The 20,128-nt window shown below is 42.4% G+C and overlaps 2 protein-coding genes across 4 annotated transcripts in view; one reads left to right on the top strand and one right to left on the bottom strand.

Moving 5' to 3' along the window:
* The window catches only part of BNIP3 (BCL2 interacting protein 3), a 123,140-nt gene that overhangs the window by 38,998 nt on the left and 64,014 nt on the right, over window positions 1–20,128 (bottom strand). The gene's annotated exons all lie outside the window — the stretch shown is intronic.
* Window positions 19,490–20,128, top strand: part of LOC143035528 (protein GVQW3-like) — a 1,285-nt gene continuing 646 nt past the window's right edge. Inside the window, exon 1 of the mRNA XM_076202396.1 lies at window positions 19,490–20,128. This exon is cut by the window's right edge and continues 10 nt beyond it. Within this exon, the coding sequence (XP_076058511.1) occupies window positions 19,683–20,128 (446 nt within the window). The 5' untranslated portion in view covers window positions 19,490–19,682.

The raw sequence follows: 20,128 nt of genomic DNA, 5'->3' as shown, positions 1-20,128 counted from the left end.
GCTGGTTTTAAATCGTGAATGTTATTGGCACCAGTATAACACGCGAAGTCCAACAATTCTTTGTTCATTCATGGTAAACGCCTCTTTCCCGCACGAAAAACGACATGACGTCACAGCACAAAGATGTTGATTGGTTGGCTCTTCTTTGTCGACATCATGCGTTCAAAGAAAGGACAACACCTCAGCTTATATTGTTCTCTTTTCTAACTTTACTGCAACGTTTGCTTCCTTTAGCAATGCTGCAGCCTTCAAGGAAAGGAAATCACTGTTGGTTATGTAACATTGCTCCCTTTTTAGCTCTACTATGACGTCAATGCTGACGTTAATGCCACTGACGCCAAAAGGGAAATGCCATCTGTCATATCATGTCATCTCTCATTACTTGTTGCCCATATAGCCATCTCTTCACCTGGTGGTTTGCCACCCACACGTTGGCAAGAATTAAATAAAATCTTTCCTTTTAGACTTCAAATTAAGCAAAAATAAGCTTATCTATCGTAAAATTGTTGTATCTAGTGTACAAGACAACACGCACAGTAATGACGTCTCAGTCATGATAAGAACTTTGTAAAATGAAATATACGAATTTAGTGAAACAAATTTCTTTTAGGAATTATACAACCCTGGTTTACCCAGTTTTTCTTGCCTATTTTTTTTATTCTTTCCTTCAGTTATAATAATTTACTATTCCTCTTACCTCCATTGTTCTTAATATCACCCATTTGGAATAACTACCATTTACCCGAAGAGAATATCTTGCCAAGGTATAGTCAACCAAACGCTGTTTCAGAATTCTAAATAAAGCGCCTACCACACCAAACAAGCTCAGGGTCCTTAGCACACTACGGAAGCCTGAGAGCCCTTTACAGACAGAAACACCCATCCATTAGCTACACGACTCCCCCCCCCTCTCTCTCTCTCTTCTTTCCTTCTTTTTTAGTTCAGGCCATCATGATGAACAACTTACGTTACAAAAACTGCCATGGATGAGACTAATTAACTGTCCTTTCTACAAACTGCCTTTCTAAGCAAAGGAAACAATATGTACCATAATTTGAGCAAGACAAAAACATCTTGATGGTATTTCTGTGAATTATCAAATAGACATCCACCTCTTTTCAATTTTTGCATTGGCTATAATGCTTACAGTGAACATGAAAATGTCTACCACTATTCTTTATCGTATCTGATCTTTGTCTTCTTCGTTATTTATTTTTTCCTTTTGGGTACACGTGTTCTGGGCGTGGTAGAATCCTTCCTTTCCTCTCCTACTTAGGGACTTCCTTATTCAGCAGATGCTCCGTGTTCTGATTCACGTGCTTGGCGCTATGACGAATTGCTCTGGGGCGTTCCTACACCCTCTTTTAACGTATGCTGTGTTTTGCTATTATGTTTTAGTGACCTGTATACACACCATCCCCTTCCTATTCTGGCATAAAGGAAGATTATTCCCAACTCGCGGAATAAGAATAAACAAATAAACACACCAATCAACGGAAATGAAAGACAAAGAAAAGTTGATCCGTTTGTCACGCTGAGTTGTTTGTTGTCAATACAACGGCCATGTAAACGAAAGCCCACACATGCATCTACGCGCTAAAGTTTTTTCTTTTTCTTTGGCACATTAACCAACATAATTCTTCGTAGAATCTGGTGTATCAGGGACAACAACAACAACGCGTGGCCCAGAAAGCCTAAGGGTATTCTGGGGTACACTTGGGCAAGAAGAACAAAGAAACAGCCACACACAAGTCCTTCAGTTTGACCGAGAAGATACCAATACACGGTGACACGTTCGAAGTGTTCGAGGAAGGTTGGAGAGGAGGAGGAGGGGTGTTCAGCAACATGTGGACATGGCCTGAAACCCCACGTGGTATTGGTGTTGTCTCGGAGCGCCCTCTGGGAAACTGAGCAACAGCGGTGAGGAAGCGGTCGTCCTTGGCGGACGAGTTGAAACCAACACGCTCTCTGCCAGCCACCAACCGCTGCCGGGGTAACTGCACGTAACAACCACGATATCCGCTTGCAGACACAGGATCGCCATACTGATGTAACTCTTGCTGTGTGTGTGTGCGTGTGTGTGTGTGTGTGTGTGTGTGTGTGTGTGTGTGTGTGTGCGTGTGTGTGTGCACGCAAGAGAGAGAGGAAGAGATGGTGAAAGAGAGGGAGATGGAGAGAGGGCTGGAGGGAATGAGAGAGAGAGAGAGAGAGAGAGAGAGAGAGAGAGAGAGAGAGAGAGAGAGAGAGAGAGAGAGAGAGAGAGAGAGAGAGAGACAGAGAGAGAGAGGGGGGGAGAATATCGGGTTCATACGTGCACACTTTATGAACAAAACAACGAGGCGTCCGATTTGCTGTGTGTGTGTGTGTGTGTGTGTGTGTGTGTGCACGCGAGAGAGGAAGCGATGGTTAAAGAGAGGGAGATGGAGAGAGGGATGGAGGGAATGAGAGAGAGAGGGGGGGGGAATATCGGGTTCATACGTGCACACCCTATGAACAAAACAACGAGGCGTCCGATTTGCAATGTTGCCAGTGATCATTCTGACTTCAACCAGACCAACCCTTCAAACATAGGAAGAAACATTCCGTTCTCACAAAAGGGATTAAAAACATGGCAGGACATGGGTGATGAGAAATGACCCAACGACAACGATGACAAGACCCAAGAAGAAAGAAGACTAGGATAAAGAAAATATAACTTGCCAACGTCGTCGTTCGAAAAGGGGTGGAGCCGGATGAGATATACTCTGCATTACTCGCGGCAAGGTCATTGTATCTCGGCTCCCATGTTCTACCCGAGTGTAATACTTCCCCAGCCTCCTCTATCATACCCGCCCTCCGTCCAACCTCTTCTACACCACATTTTCTAAGCACCCTTCACCAATGATGAAGGATCACATGAAGAATAGTCACCCAAGACTTTACTGGTTTCGAGTTAAGCACGGATATATATGTAGATGAGCCTTACCTTTCATAATCCGTACTTATCTTGAAACCAGTGCAAGTGGCGTGCATGGCCCTCGGTTTCTGCACGCCTCAAGTTCTGTCGAATTCAACCGAAAACGTGGGTTTCCCCCCTCTAATATACTAATTATCGCAATTAACGAAAGTATACCTTCTTCTCATACGATCGAACAAACGCATCCTAAATCCACCTTCGTCCAATCACGTGCATAGGTCGACGTTCCTGCAGTGGATACCCAAGTTTATATATATATATATATATATATATATATATATATATATATATATATATATATATATATATATATATATATATTTCAGGTTTGCGGTGCTGTCACTCGCCCGGACCTCAACCTTGTGGCGGTCCTTTTTCATACCACACCGTGAAACGCAAGAGGAAAGGACCAATATCCTTTCCCCATCCCCCACCCCCGCTACACCGGCAACGACAATGGCACCACACCGTGCCACGTTGACACAGCCCTTTGCTCGCGCGAACTTGGCAAGTGCCACAAGGTGCCAAGTTGATACACACACAGGGGCCATGCGGAGCCCCTTTGCTATTCCTGACTTCGCGTGGCACTATCAAGCCGTTGTGACGTGACATACAAGGCATACCCCCTCCCTCCCCCTCTCTCTTACTTGTTCTCAGTTCGAAGGTGCGTTGCTGAATGTTGAGTCTGTAAAGAAGTGCTCAACCCCAAGAAATTTTCCTCTTTCAGACGTTATCAGACTGGTCTATTTTTCTCAGATTGTTGGAACAGATCTGCAGCCCGCAGATTTCAGGAAGGAATACGATATGATGAAGGAAAATAATTTTCCTCCATCATATCTAATGTCATTCTATCTAAATTGTTGAAAAAAGACAGGTAGTGGAGTAGGTTCTTACACAACGTGGTAAGGATGCCGAAAACCAGAATAAATACTGCACTGGGTTCCACTATCAAATGACACGTGTGCCGGCTAAAGGAACAACGATCACAGATATACGAACACACTAAATAAACAAACAAAAACAGATGCATAAGTTGACTTAACAAACCGGTCAGAGAAGTGGCAGTAGATCATATGCACCTTCACCATATGCATCGACAAAAGACTTGAGAGTCGAGGGAACAAGACAAACGCTGCTACTTGAGTTTCTCCTCGACCATCTGCTCCTCCAAGAGCCTTGCACTCACACGATAGCTGGATCCATCTAACAACTGTGTGTGTGTGTGTATTCACCTTAGTCTTTAGATCACGTGTTGGACTCGTGATCGACAGCTATTTCCCTCTCGGAAGAGAATAGCTCGTATGACCGACCTCTGGGTAACGCTAAGACCTTACACACACACACGCAACTCTGCGCCCACGGGAGCTGGAGTAACGACTCGAAGCGCAGCGATAGTGAAATAATTTCAGCCCTGGGCAGGATTCGAACCCGGTACCGCCATAGTGACAGACCAACCGTGTGTGTGTATGTGTGTGTGTGTTTACCTACTTATATTTTACGGGAAGAGAGCTATGCTCGCAGAGACCTGTCTTTATATCTTTCAGCATCAAGTTTGTTCTTAAATTCTTGTATATTTTTGCACACATTGCTTCCTCATCCAATATATTCCAGATATCCACAACTATGTGTGTGTGTGTGCGCGTGTATATGTGTGTGTGTGCACGCGCGTGCGAGTCAGTGACAGAGGAAGGGGAAAGGAGAGATGGAAGAAGGAGAGGAAAGGAGAAATTCTCCATCATATCTAACGCAAACACAAACAAATGAGGACAAGTGGGGTACCCTGATCTGAACGCTGCTTCGTTCGATCGAGACCCAATCCTGGTTTAAGGGTTATCACACTGGGATATTTTTCCTTCGACATCTTACCTCCAACCTCCATATGAATAACTAGAATATTACTTCGCTTACAGAAATCGAGACTCCTCTAAGATTTCGTATGTCTCACATTTGTATAGGTTTACAATCTCTAAAGTGCCATTCACATGATCAAACAGTTTGTCAAACAAGTGTTTGAAGTGGTGTTTGATCGTGTGAATGGGATATTTGGTTGTCGAACACGTTTGTCAAAGGTGTTTGACAACCAAATATCCCATTCACACGGTCAAACATCACTTCAAACATTTGTTTGACAAACCGGGTTTGTCAAACCATTTGCCCGTGTGAATGGCCCTTTAGTTCATCGTTCAGCTTTGCTAGATATATATGACGAAAAGATTATTTGATATTTGGAGATTTGAAAAATAAAACATTGTAACCGAAAACGTTTATACTCTAACAAACTCAACTGTTGGCGCTTGAGCCCGTGGAGGCCTAGTGTCATAACCGCTACACGTCATCGGAACGCGATCACAACAGAAACAACACAAAGTGATCTACCGGTACACGTTTGTCACAACGAAGTCAATAGCGGCTACGAAGAGTATTCAGGTCGAGGCAGGAGGTGGCGAGGGGCCTGTGCTGCTCAGAAGGAGATTGCCAAGACCTTGTTTACACGGTCACTTCACCTAAGGACAAGACCACACCGAGCCACCTACCAACCACCACGAAACTCACCTATTAACCACCACCACCACATGCAACAAAAGAAAACAAACGTCCCCTCAATCTAGCACAGGGTGTGAAAATGGTAACAAGAGACAATGCAGGCAAGACGCGTCCTGTAGCAGCATTGGGACTCGACCTGGTCACGTGAGTGACGGTTGACTGAGGCAGGGCCCCGGGACAACCGTCACGAGCAGGGAAAGGGGGAGGGGGAGGGGGGCACGTCGCCCCAATTTCCTGGGTTCGAATCCTTGTCAGGGTATGCTTCGTTTACTGTATCTCTTCTGCACCAAAACTAGTCACTCTCGCACCATTGAACATTTTCAAGGGGGCGGCCACATCAAAATATGTCAGCAAAGGAAAACCATACCCACACCCTCGTTCTGCTCCATTTAGTTGCCTTTTAAAACACATATGGGGCACGGTGGTGGTATTCTTATTCCCCTGCCACACAAGCAAGAAGAAATGGTTTCCTTAATATTTTTCCTACTTATAAATTTACCTATTTTTAGCTTATTCCTCGATGTTCCCTTTACTGTGTACGTTTTTGTCACATGCCAAGTGCTTAACAAGCGTTATATCTACACAGATATAACCAGGGGTTAAAAACTTTTGACAACAAATGTCCCCCACGGATGAAAGACCTTACATCACATAAAAATTAATCTCAGATACGATATACTTCCCGCCAGTCGGTCTCATTCAGCAGTGACAATAAATAAATAAATAAATAAATAAAACGCTCGCACTAGACGGGTCAAGAAACTCTCTGACGGGAAAGCAATCACAACAAAGGAAGGTCGTCTCAACTGCGCACCTTTCGTAAGAGCGACTACGTCACGTAGACAACTGGAAAAATCGACCTAACGGTCACCCCGACCCACTCCATTCAGACTCATTGTGCATCAGAAGTCTGTTCCACTGACCTGGGCAGTACGCCATCAAAGTACCCATGTTGTAATAAAATAAACAAACAAGTAAATATCGGAAAATAAACAAATAAAACTTTAGCACTGTCCGCTGAGACGGGGGAAGGTGAATGATACAGGAGAGAACAAAGAAGCGAAAGAGAGATGGGAAGGGGAACGAGGACAACCGCTCCTACCTGCCACACTAAAATTCTGCTTCGCTGAGCAAATTTTCATCATATTGAATAAATAAATAAATAAATAAATGAATAAATATATATATATATATATATATGTTCAACAAAGACCCACTGTGTTGATAAGAAGAGATGAAGTAGATGATATCCATGTTTCGATCACAGACTGTGATCCTCTTCAGTGGATCAGTCTGTGATCGAAACATATGGATATCGTCTGCTTCATTTCTTCTTATCCAACACTGGGTTTTTCTTGAATTTTACGATTGTGATACATTACTTTGTTGTTATATATATATATATATATATATATATATATATATATATATATATATATATATATATATATCCTGATTTAAGAATTCGGACTAACAAAGTAATACCCATTATTATGATTACAAACTGTAGATTTCGCCCAGCAGTAGTTACAAATGAATGTCAACATCCGACACCTTCCGGTCCACAATAATACCGGGTACAGAAAGCAAAGAATAAATAAATATAACTAGGACCTGAACAGCCAAAACAAAATTAGCAAATAAAACAACAAACAATTTGCTCAGACATTTGTGCAATTGAATCAAGACGTTTCTATTTTCGCGCTACACTAGTACAGACGCCACGATTGAAGCGAATACAACTTCGTAGTCGGGCATCGAAGTCAGCGACCCCACCCTGGGATGAATATAAAAATCATCTATGTACGAATACGACCATTTGGAAAAGAATTGGGTTACACAAGGGAGCAATTATATATATATATATATATATATATATATATATATATATATATATATATACACATATATATATATACATATATATATATATATATACACATATATATATATATAAATATATATATATACATATACACATATATATATATATATACATATATATATAATATATATATATACATATATGTATATATATACATATATATATATATATACATATATACATATAAATATATATATATATATACATATATATGCATATGTATATATATACACACACACAGACAGACACACACACACACACACACACGACTATATGGGGACCATAAAAATAAAGACGAAGATACTATTTCACTGAAATACACACGGTTTTTTCCGTTTTCTTTGAATGGTCAACTTCGCAACGCAGTCACACGTTATCTTCTTTACGTTAATTCAGATTAGATCAGATTATTTTCACCATATCCAAACATAGCCTCGATGATCGAAATACATCTCACCCGACATCCAAACTGATCAAACATGTTCTGTTTACACAGCAACGACAATACCATCCTTACGATTTCACAAAAAATAGGACAACCTTCTGCACTTGATATGGCGCGATCCTTATAAGGCCGACACAAAGAACTTCCCTGCCAACTACCTGAAGGCCAAGGAGGAGAAGAAGGGGAGGGGGGTGAGAGGCAATGAATATTCAATAGAGCACAGTGCAGTCACACCAGCACAAAGCCTGATCGAGCCTTTGGTCGTTAATATCCTTGAGTCGGCACAAAGGAACAAATATATTGAAGACAATCATCACACGTAGTCATCTTGTGCTTCTCAGAGCTACTCGCCTCTTGCCTACCCACACTTCCCTCTTACTGTGTGTGTGTGTGTGTGTGTGTGTGTGTGTGTGTGTGTGTGTGTGTGTGTGTGTGTGTGTGTGTGTGCGAGCGCGCGTGTGTATCTCCACATGAACAAAGATCATACTATTTACGTCCAACGTTCACTTGTGTAAAACACGTTTTCTTTGTCTAATAGTATCGATTACTGCAAGCTTCGGACATCATTTGAACATGGCGGCCCAATTACCTCAATCAAGATTATGTTTTGGTTTCGTCTGAAAGTTTATGTAAAATGTTATAGATCAATTATTTAATTCTATTTTATGTATTTATTTTTCCATATGACTATTATTATTTTGTGTAATATGGCACAAATAACACATCAGTAGATTCCCCTGGTGCTCCAGATCACCCTCCGTATCTGGAATTTACTTATCATCATTATTATTACTATCATAATTATCATAAGTTTTAAAAAAAATCCAACCTTGGCAAGTTACAATCCCAAGACTGATTCTATTTTCGCATATAAATCAATCAAATCAGCCATCCTGAGTCCACTGCTGAACAAAGGCCTCTTTCATAGCATTCCATGATTCACATGACCGCGCCAACCTATGCCACGTTACTCCTGCAAACTTCTCGGTCAAGTCTCTCCACCTTCTGTCTGGTGTCCCTCTTCCACGCTTCCCATCTCGCGGCGTCCACTCAGTAACACACTTGCTCCATTGCTCATCAGGCATTCCCACTAACTTACCTGCCCAATTCCACTTCCTACTGCCTCCACAATATCTTTCATTCTACTCTGCTCTCTCACACAACTTGCTCTCTTTCGGTCTCTCAGCGTTATTCCCATCATCGATGCGTACGCATTCCCTTTGGCGAAGGCTTGCACTTACAGAGTACTTTACTTATTCTGAGAAACGGAAGGCGGTCTCAAGCGACCATGGACACGTGGGACCAGGTCAACAGTCTCATGGATATCACGGACCGATTAAAATAGTTGTCTGTCATTCATTTATTATCTCATTTATTATTAGTTATAAGTCAATTTATTATTATCTACTATTTACCTGCTTGTTTATTATCTAACTAGCAGCATTTCAAACATGCATGTCTCTACCTCTCCACTGTCCTATTTCTTAAACATAAACTTTGGCTTTAAAGAACCAAAACTGAAAATGGGTCATGCTGCTCGGGTAGATGGGTTTTGGTACACTGTGGACTCTAATCTTAAGTTAGTTACGGTCTAGTGGAGCGAGCAAAACTAAGTGGAATCGCCATCACGTTCGTACTGCGTATGAGGATAATAAAAATATATATTATATAAAAAGAGTAGTCATACTAGCCATGGACGAACCCAACTACGAGTATGTAGCAAGGTCATAACTCGATTCGTTTTCTGTAGAATTCGCGCACCATAAGTCAATTTCTGTATTAATATTGTCACCCTGCCGGAACTTGCTTATGGAAATATAACATTATTAATAATTTTATGTCCCACGTATCTATATGTAAATATCTATAAATATTAGTACAATTATTCCATAATGTAAATTCCAGCAGGGTGACAATATTAATACAGAAAACTAATCGTGGCATGATGCACCTCACGCATCGCACGAGCACCACTCACGCACAGAATGAGGTGATGTGCTGAATTTCCATTCGTGTTTTATTAATCTCGTCGTGCTCTTGCACAAGTCTCGAAAGGCAATCTATTCATGGCAAGAATTAAGGACGAATCATTCAAGGCAAATTGTCAAGGGCGAATTATTATTTAAGGCAAATACTCGAGTCATTGTTTTCGAGGAAACGTTGCAAAATAATAAAAACGCGTCACATTTCGACGGACTGAATGTCGGTGCACATGCTGGAAGCACAAGTTATTGGATTTCTTTAAAATGACATTTGAGTCATTTCACCTTGGCCTTGCATGATTTTTTATTAAAATTTCCCCAAGGAAAAAAATGTGACGGGAGAAGAAACCCGACCTTTATTCCCATGGTGAGACTGGTTGTGTGCAAATTGACATGTGAGAATGCTTGGGATAGCAAATGTACATGCAATGTCCTTGAGGAGGCTTTGGTTATTCTTGCCAGCTAACCGGTCGAGCACTGTACATCACACTCCATCTGTCATCAAGCACTCTACATATCCACCACATTATTAACGTAACTGAAGTGGCTTTGACGTGGCATGTTGCGGTGTGAAGTTTCATATGGGGTTGTGGGATACATCGTGTGTTTGTCAGGCGAATCGGGTTACGAAGGTAGGAAGCAGAACTGCTTTCTGATGATCTAAAGTAAAGCCTCGTCGACACGGGGCTAGTTTAGTAGCCGTTAGTGCTAGCTGCTGCAAGTTAACTCACCCGGTAAGTAGGTGTTGACACTACGATAGTTTGGAGACAAACTGACTAGCTTTCCGTTGACACTGGGCAAGTAAAGGGGCAGTTGACAACTCGCTACCACAAGCGGCTACTAAAGATGACACGTACCTATAACGTTTCTGAGATCATTCCCTTTGATGTTGTCTAGACATGAACTAAATCTCTTGAAAGAAAGTTACGAGTCACCATCTGTGGACAGTAGTAGAGGAAGGGAGGGAAGGAGAAGGGGGGAGGGGGTCCCACTGAGAGATATATCCTCTTAAAAGATGACGTATGCGTCACGTGACCGTGGGACTCGCTCCATCTGTCAAACTTCATAAGGAAGCTGGAGGTTGACGTATGCCACGCTGCCTGAAGACGGGGCAGCAGAAGACGTGGTCGAGGTATTCTAAGTTCTATTCCGTATATGGGGGAAAAACCCTTTGGTATATGTATGTATGTATGCATTCCTTCCCCAGAAAGACTGTGCCGTAATTGACCAGCTTCTGCCGTGGGGTGTGGTAGGTGGTGGTGGGTGATATATGATAGTTATGCGCAGATGGGTAATACGCACGTGTGGCCTTTTAGGTTGCAGTCGAAGTCAAGTTGACGGTCATACGTAAAACACGATCCAGACCAGAATACCATTAACGACTTCGGTCAGGTGTCCAGACAGAATTACATAAAGAGGTGGTGGATATTCTAACCACGGCGTGCCTCCAAGGTTAAGATAACAGAAATAACAGACGCGTGCAATTATCCTCTCCCCTCCCCCCTGGGAGGCTCATTACCTCGGCTCTCAACAAGACAGAGACGAGTCTTTCCCAGGACTGACCAAAACATAAGGCATTCTTAAAGATATCTGGCTGGTGATTAATACATACATATACCAAAGGCTTTTTCCCCCTACACGGGGGGGGGGTTAAAAAAAACACATAGAAACCACTCCCACCTATTCCATTTCCTATATATTCCTCCACCCTCCTCCCTCCCTCTTATCTTGGCACCTCCTGGATGAATACTCACACAATATGGTTCTCCTGAACATCACATTCTGAGTAAAAAGAGGGTCACAGCTAGGCGACTCCTGGGATGTGCTCATCTTTTTTCGACATAAGGTTAATTACGCAATCGCTAGTTGCTCCGACTTACAGACATTGTCGTTAATCAACTTCGTAAGCCCACAAGCATGCATACAAGCAAACCCCTATATACGAAAATCCTATTTACGAAGATTCGAAGTTACGGAAAGGAAAAGCTGAGGACAGTTTTCTCTGTACGAAAGGCATAGGCTTCATTGATAAGAAAAGAAATATGAACATACCTTACATGTCCTCTACATGAAACAGACCCTACGTGTCCTCTATTGTACATGAAAACACTATAGACTCTCGAGCGATTGCAGTACTAACCTCGCCTTAATATACGAAAATGTTTAATAGTAATCCCTTTGGTGCACAGGGGACTTGCTACTAGTTAGCAGTTGTCTTTGACAGGAAAATCCCCCTTTGTACTGAGACCGACTCCAGTTGTTTTATTCAGGCGGTACTTCCTCAAGTAAGAAGTGGAGAATGTGGCATCTTGGGCGTTGATCATCTACCGAGGTTACTAAGATCCCCATGCTAAGAAAGACACACACTTCGAGACGCCACAGAACCCGCCTTTGATCGTAATATACATCAAATCTTACACCACACTTTAGGCATTAGAAATGTGTATGTGTGGGAACTTTGTTTCTGTACACTATATTTACCTTTTTGATGCTCTTTCAAAATAAGCAAAACTAAAATCAAATGACATTTGTCTTCCGTTTGGCGACACTGACTGTACAAGGTCGTTATCACATTGGGCGATTTTTCCTCCGATTGTTGGAGTAGATCAGCACCCCGTAGCTTTTGAGAAGGAATCTGATTATATGCTGGAGGAAAATAATTTCCCTCCATTATATCAAATGACATTCAATGACAATTGTGGAGAAAAGAAAATATTTTGCCTGAGGTGATTTTACTGCGGAAAAAGTGTTGGAGGTGGGTGGTGCCGCCGGTTAATCGGAGGCTGGAGGTAAAATAGCCCAGTGTGATAACCCATTAACGGGGCAAAGTGACCTAACATGACCACGCCCTTCTGTGGCGGTTGGAAGGAGTAACCAAGCGGACCCAATGCTATGGATCCCGATGTCAATCAACGACGACCTCAACGCTGACACTCGTAGAGGTGGGTGGGCGGGTGGGTGGTGGTATTTGGGGGTGGAAGAGGTGGTGGTGGTGGTGGTGCTGGTAGTATTGGTGGTAATAGTTGTGGTGTTGATGATGGGTAATGTTGGTAGGTGATTGTGGATGGTGGTGTTACAAGGTGGATGTGGTGGTTGGTGATGTGTGGTGTTGGTTATCGACGGTAACAACCCAATTCAATGAAACGTGAAGAGATCATGTAACACGTGACGACATTTCAAGAGGACGTGACGTCCTGCATCACGACAAAAAATAATGAAATAATACAAACAATACGATTAGGAAAAATAGAAAGAAATCCAAGCCTTTCCTCCCGTCAACTCAAAAAATTCATCTTGCGTGTTTTCGTGCGTACATGTGTGTGTGTGTGTGTGTGTGTGTGTGTGTGTGTGTGTGTGTGTGTGTGTGTGTGTGTGTGTGTGTGTGTGCATATGCGACGTACACGTAGCCCTTGGCCTTTCATTTCCGGATTTAGAGGGCAAAACTATTTTACACGCTTTGACAATTCGAACACAGGGAACATATTGCCCAAGGAAAGCGTGCACGTACCCCATATATATATATATATATATATATATATATATATATATATACATATATATATATATATATATATATATATATATATAAAATATAAAATGTTGAGCCATTGTAACAGGTTTCGCTTATAGCTTCTTCCTCTTAATAAGATATAAGCGAAACCGGTCAAGAATAAACTCGGCCCTAGACCTGTGTCTTTCTCTTCCACCTTCCCCATATATATATATATATATATATATATATATATATATATATATATATATATGTGTGTGTGTGTGTGTGTGTGTGTGTGTGTGTATCCAAGATCAGTTTCTATCGATTTCTACGAGAAGTGACATCATGTAACGCACACCTCATGCACCGAGACTTCGTTAAACGCGTAAATGCGCACATTATCGATCACGAATCGATCACCAGCTATGACTGTGACTCTGTCATCGTTGTTATTGTACACACGAACTGGGCAACGACTGCTTCCCATTCTCCTTGTCAGTCTGTTTTTGTCATCCTGCAAAGACATCACGTCCATTGCGCACAGGTCACGCCTGGCTTATCTTCTTTGGTCGCTTGACTAAAGTGAGAATGACGTAAAAATTAAATAGAATAGAAAAGAAAAAAGAAAATAAAACGCGCGCGCACACACACACATATATATATATACATATATATATACATATACATATACATATAAATATATACATATACATAAATATATACATATATATACATACATATATATATATACATACATACATATATACACACACACACACGCATGCGACAAAACCACAGGAGAAATAATAGCTAAATTACAGTAGGATATCTCGTACAATTTGTCTGATGATGTAATATACGAAATATATATATACAGTACATATATATTTTACATTCTTTGGCGGGGTTGGATTTAGGGAGAAAGCGAAGGGGAGGCCACACGCTCTCGAGTGTTACTTGAAGGGCGATCGAGAGCCATTTATCGTCTCGAAGTCTCCAAAGACGTCCTGGAGGCCACTCACCCGAAATCGGAACAATGGAAATTGAGCCGTGATAGACGTAACGGCTATGCAGGTTCTTTCGTTGTTGGTTGTAAAGTATGTTCCTGTACACAACAGTTGTTTCTTAAGTGGTATTTTGTAAACAAAAATATATAGCTAAGACTAAGATTGAAAGTTGTACGAGTATTTTGAGCTACGATACATCATAGCTAAGGTTCCGGTGTCAAAAGAAGAACGCGAAGAAGAAAAAGAAGAAAGAGAAAAACGCGAAGAAGAAAAAGAAGAATGCGAAGAAGAAAAAGAAGAAGAACGCGAAGAAAAAGGAGGAGAATCCACTGAGCAGGTACTTGGATCCCAAAAGTAGTTGCCAACTCTCCTTTGTGTTCCTCTCACTCTCTGGGAATAAAAGTTGGACTGTTGTGTTCTAATATATGAATTAGTTATCAGATTGTAGACGTGGAAGGTGATCAGTCGCCGGTTGTCTCTCCTTGTGTGAAACGGTGGAAGAAATACAGTCGAAGTTGATACAAGAGATCTTTGACTCAGTCCGGGGATCGAGTGCCTGCCGTCTCCCGCAGGACCACCTCTAATTGGCCCTTTTCTGGCGATTTACGAGAGACAAGAGGTGTGTCTGTCGAGCAGGACAGGGAGAGGGAAAGAGATAAGTGTGAATGGAGAGTAGTTGTGGGTGGATGGGAAAGTGACACCCGCTCCCTTTTTTGTTCTTTGTCCTATTAGCTTTCGTAAATACCATAACATTCGTGTTTTTAATGTACACAAATGTTCTTGCGGTACTACATGCACACAGTGTGTATATATACATATACATGTGTGTGTGTGTGTGTGTGTGTGTGTGTGTGTGTGTGTGTGTGTGTGTGTGTGTGTGTGTGTGTTGTGTGTGTGTGTGTATTGAGACATTCTGACAGGTTGACGTGAATGGGAACAGGAAACCCACGAGCCTTAATCCGAGTTTATCCCCAACTAATTTCGCAATGAGCTTTCCAATTCCTTCGTGAATGCTTATTACAAAACTAGTTAGGAATGAACGCAGATTAAAATAATTTTTTCTCTTCTCACCCACATCACAATACATATAAATATGTATATGAAAGAAATAAAAATGTACAAGATAATGTAGATAACACGTTTTCAAATGCTACTTACTGAAGTTGTTCATTGTGTCGAGTTGTACAGAAGCGAGTGGATGGTGTCCTCCTTTATAGTATTCGATACTCAGACCTACACAAGTCTCTCAGATTCAATGTCAACACTTACGTCAACGTTTCTTTGTCCATTTCAGTTCCTTTTGAGAAATAATACCCTCTTAGCACATCACACAACCACAAACAATCTCACGCGGTTGCCCGCTTTGAGAATATCAAAACATCTGAACCGCGGGCGTGGTTTTCAAGGTCTACTCTCTAGTTCATTTGAACTTGGCTGAGATTCTCTTTATATCAACTCACGGTGTTAAACATGTGGTTCATCATCTTCAAACTTCATGCCAAAGATCTTGAATTTAACAAAATTCTGCCAAGTGCAAACGAACACACTGGAGATGTGCAACACATTTCACAATGGTCACTCGGTGCTTGAGCTGGATCACTTTAGATTGTTGGTCCGTTACACCAACATCCTCCACCCTCACTTGCTCCAAGATTGCATACCACCACGTCCTGTTTAGGTCCACCACCACCAGCATTCCACCACGTCCGTTTTAATTACGCAGGCACCCACACCACACACGCTCGCACACACACAACAATAACATAAACTGCTATCTGAAGCACATTAACAAATGGTTATATGCGTAGATGTTCTCATTTTTTTTTCCTTTGGTTTGCGAGGCTGGTAACCACCCGTATATCAACCTTGCAGAGAATCCGGGACAATTCATGCATGAAGGCAGGAGACGGTGTCCACGCTATAGCCACATCAGTGAAGACACCCGGAGGAAGCTTACGCAATGATGCCTAGGACACCAAACCTCAGGTCCAGGGTAAGCAGCGGTCAGAGCCATTACAATCATGCAACAAATGAGAAGAAACAGTCCAGGCAGAAAACACAAATGTATCATTTTGTTCACTGGAGACCAAGGGACGTGACTTCGCGAGATTACCTTTCTTGTACATTACACTTAGGTACATGCATATAAACACACCCACACACGCGCGCATTCTCCCGGCGACTCGTTCCCGCCTACGCCCACATGGAGTCCATTTCTGACCTACCCTAAGACGAGAGATGAAGGCAGGTAGGCATGCAGGAAAGCAAGCAATCATGCGTTCATATGAGCCATGTTCTATTTGGATCCCGAATCCTGGGCCAAGCAATCCCGGCAGAGCCGTTCTCACGCGACTGTGCCAATGTGGCTCTACCTTCCCGCTTCCCCACTCAAAAACATCTGCATCCGTTTACACGTGTCATATCTTTCAGCAAGTAGCATTCTCGCCCGAAGCTGCAGTCGGCCCCACTCAGCAGATGAAAATTAACAAACACTACTGAATCACGACACGTGTGGACATTCTGCCTTTCAGAGTCCATCTGTGGAAGTAAAATCGCCAGAACAAACATGGAAAGGATGTCAGGTTGGAATTTGATGGCGAAGGATACTTAAGAGACATGAGCTGATTTCAGCCTAAACATAAATCACACCAGTTTCCTTGGCCATCTCAAAATCCTAAACCACCTAATAAATAAACAAAATTTAAAATTATTGTTTACAAACACGACGAACCGAGACCGTCAAAGGCGAGATCATCCGACGGATGTCCTCATTACACGACATTTCCTCCGCTCCTCTCTCTGCACGCACGAACATGCACACATTCCCAAGCCTTACTGTCTCGCTTGGTGCGGTTATCGCTCAACGATGATCGTTCATTCCTCACTGATGATCGCCAAACGATTGTCAAGAGAACTAATTCTTTGCTTTTTGAATGGGTTTGCTTTGCTTCGAGCTACAAAGTACGAAGATGATGCTCTTAACCGAATCGACCAACGCGCTTACCCAAAAATGATGCCAGAAAGTAGGAGGATGCGCGTCACCCACCAGTGGCTGTGGTACGCTATTAATCGCACCAAGCAAAACTAACCTTAAACCAAATTCAACATCACAACACACATTTCGTTCTGCCTAAACACAGGCGATTTGATGCAGCTCTCGTGTCACAAATTCCAACTAGGAGCGTGGAGTCTCGACCAATCAAGGCCAAATTCAACCCAGTGTCCGCGACTACCAATGAAATATTCTGCCCATTTCATTTCACTGAATTTAACTCAATCCACTGCCCCTTGAATCACGTGTCGAACTTGTGATCGATAACTCTGATGAGAGTTCAGAGCTCATATATGGCCCGATCTATGGGTAATGATGTGACCTTACAAAACATACACTTAACCAACTCCTTGCCGACCAGAATTTTTGTGCCGGCTCGTGGTACAACGATGCTGAAATTTTTAGCCCTGGGCAAGTCTTAATGTGTGTGTCCATCCGTCCGTGTGATTCACCATGGTCTTTGGATCACTTGTTGGACTCGTGATCGACAGCTATTTCCCTCCCGGAAGAGAGCTCAGAGCTCGTATATGACCGATCTATGGGTAATGCTGTGACTTTACACCCACAATCTGCAGCGCAGCGATACTGAAATTATCTCAGCCCTGTGCGGGATTCGAACCCGGACTGCCGTAGTGGCAGGCGAGAACTCTAACCACTGCGCCACGAGGTGTGTGTGCACTCTACCACCATCACCATGACCAGACACCACTCAGCCAACTTTCAAATCTGGGCCACCTCTCTGTATCCACTTGGCATCTCCATTGATATTGACACGTCCACCGCTGTGCATGTTGAGATGTTCTATTCTAGTGATAAAGACAAGCTTTTCCAAGCGGATGACGGGGCAAATCAAGGCCGAAAGGGGTCGCAATCATGTGAAAATATCCTTCAAGTCTGGGTTCACAGCCTCACCTCCCCACCACCACTACCACACGGATAACTAACCATGTCCGAACACAAACAATCGTATCCATCCAAATCTAATCAAATCAACCCAATCACTTGACAAAAATAGGACACGTGTATACAAAGGTCATGACAATACGGGTGGGGTCTACGCCAGGAGGCGCTGAGCAGCTGTGTCCGAAGCCGTCATCTTTGCCCTATGTATACGCGCTTTTGGGTCTGTTGGGGGCAGGTGATAAAAAGTCACTGCTGGGAATCGGAGAGGAGTGTGGGATTCGAACCCGAAACAAAGCGATGGCGAAGCCAGTAAGCTTCAGATTACACCACTTGGGTAAATCATAAAAAGTCAGACAATTAAAAAATAAATAATAAAATAAAATAAAACATGCCAAAGGAAATCCTAAAAACAAACGAAGACAAAAACGATCAGATACTTTTGATGGCTAAGTACCAACACTTGACCTATCACTCGACTATCAAGAACGCTGGATTGACGAGGGAGAAAAAGTACGAAGAACTAACAAGAGAGAACTTTTCTCATGACCAAACTTTTATGCGCCTATCCCCACATACATACAATGAAATTCAAACTGAAACAGTCTTGGAGTTACCGTGGGGCCCCTGCTAGTTCATATCTGATTACGTTTTGTGTTCATGAGACTTAAAATCCACATTGCGACCAATCAGTCCTTACTAGATTTTCGTACATCGCAAGACTGCAATAGCAAGAAACATAATGGGACAAGAAATTAAGTGTTGTTTTAATCTAAACGAATGAAGGATATGGTAGAGTTGATTACGATGCAGATGCAACGCGGCAACGCACAGCACCTCACAGCAGGGCCCAACAACTGAGACTGGTTTACCCCAACCGTTTCATGACACGGTGGCGTTCCCTACTCCACCCCCACCAACTCGAAATATTTTAGAGCAGACGTGTGTGTGTGTATATGTTACAGTAAGAACACGTACCTAGGGATTACGCGTAATCCCTGAATGTTTATTCAGTGAATACGCGTAATCCCCGTTTCACTAACCTAACCTAACCTAACCTAACCTGACCTAACCGAACCTAACCTAACCTAACCTAACCTAAGGTTAGGTTAGGTTAGGTTAGGTTAGGTTAGGTTAGTGAAACGGGAATTACGCGTATTCACTGAATAAACATTCAGGGATTACGCGTAATCCCTAGGTACGTTTTTTTACTGTAACATATACACGGTATGTTCAATAAGCAATGAGAAAATGTCAGGCGAGACATTAAAAATGATTTGATCAAAATATTTCATGGTGGTACATATATTCAATAAAATGACTAACTGACAACTTCCTATATTTGTAGGTCTGAGTGCAGCGGTGAACGTGGTGGAACCAGTCTGATTCGGTTTGCCGATCTGTGAACACTTGTCAAGATGCAGGGAAACATGGAACAACGTTACGCCAGCAAATTTTGTGTTAAACTTAAGAAAACCAAACAAGAAGCTTATGGAATGTTAAGGGAGGCCTATGAGGATGAACAGATGAGCCAAACAAGTTTCTATCGGTGGTTTAACAGATTTTCTGAAGGAAATGAACAGGTTGAGGACGAACTCAGACCTGGAGCACCGAAATGTGCATGCAAGGAGGAAAACATTGCGGAAGTGCAAAGGTTAGTGCAAGACCGTCGAATATCTGTGAGGATGATATCTGAAAATGTTGGTATTAGTATTGGCTCAGTAGAGACAGTTATGACCGAAGATCTGAAGCTTCATAAAGTCTGTACCAAGCTCGTGCCAAAGATCCTCTCCGACCACCAGAGGCAGTTTCGTGTGGAATGTTGCACTGACATTCTCGAAATGATAGAGGCTGATTCAGGTTT

Source organism: Oratosquilla oratoria, chromosome 19 (genome assembly GCF_046742065.1).
Source record: "Oratosquilla oratoria isolate Oo_2021 chromosome 19, ASM4674206v1, whole genome shotgun sequence".
In the NCBI taxonomy this organism is placed as follows: Eukaryota; Metazoa; Arthropoda; class Malacostraca; order Stomatopoda; family Squillidae; genus Oratosquilla; species Oratosquilla oratoria.
Note: the sequence above shows the minus strand (reverse complement) of the source record. Positions and strands in the feature narration are given on the sequence as shown.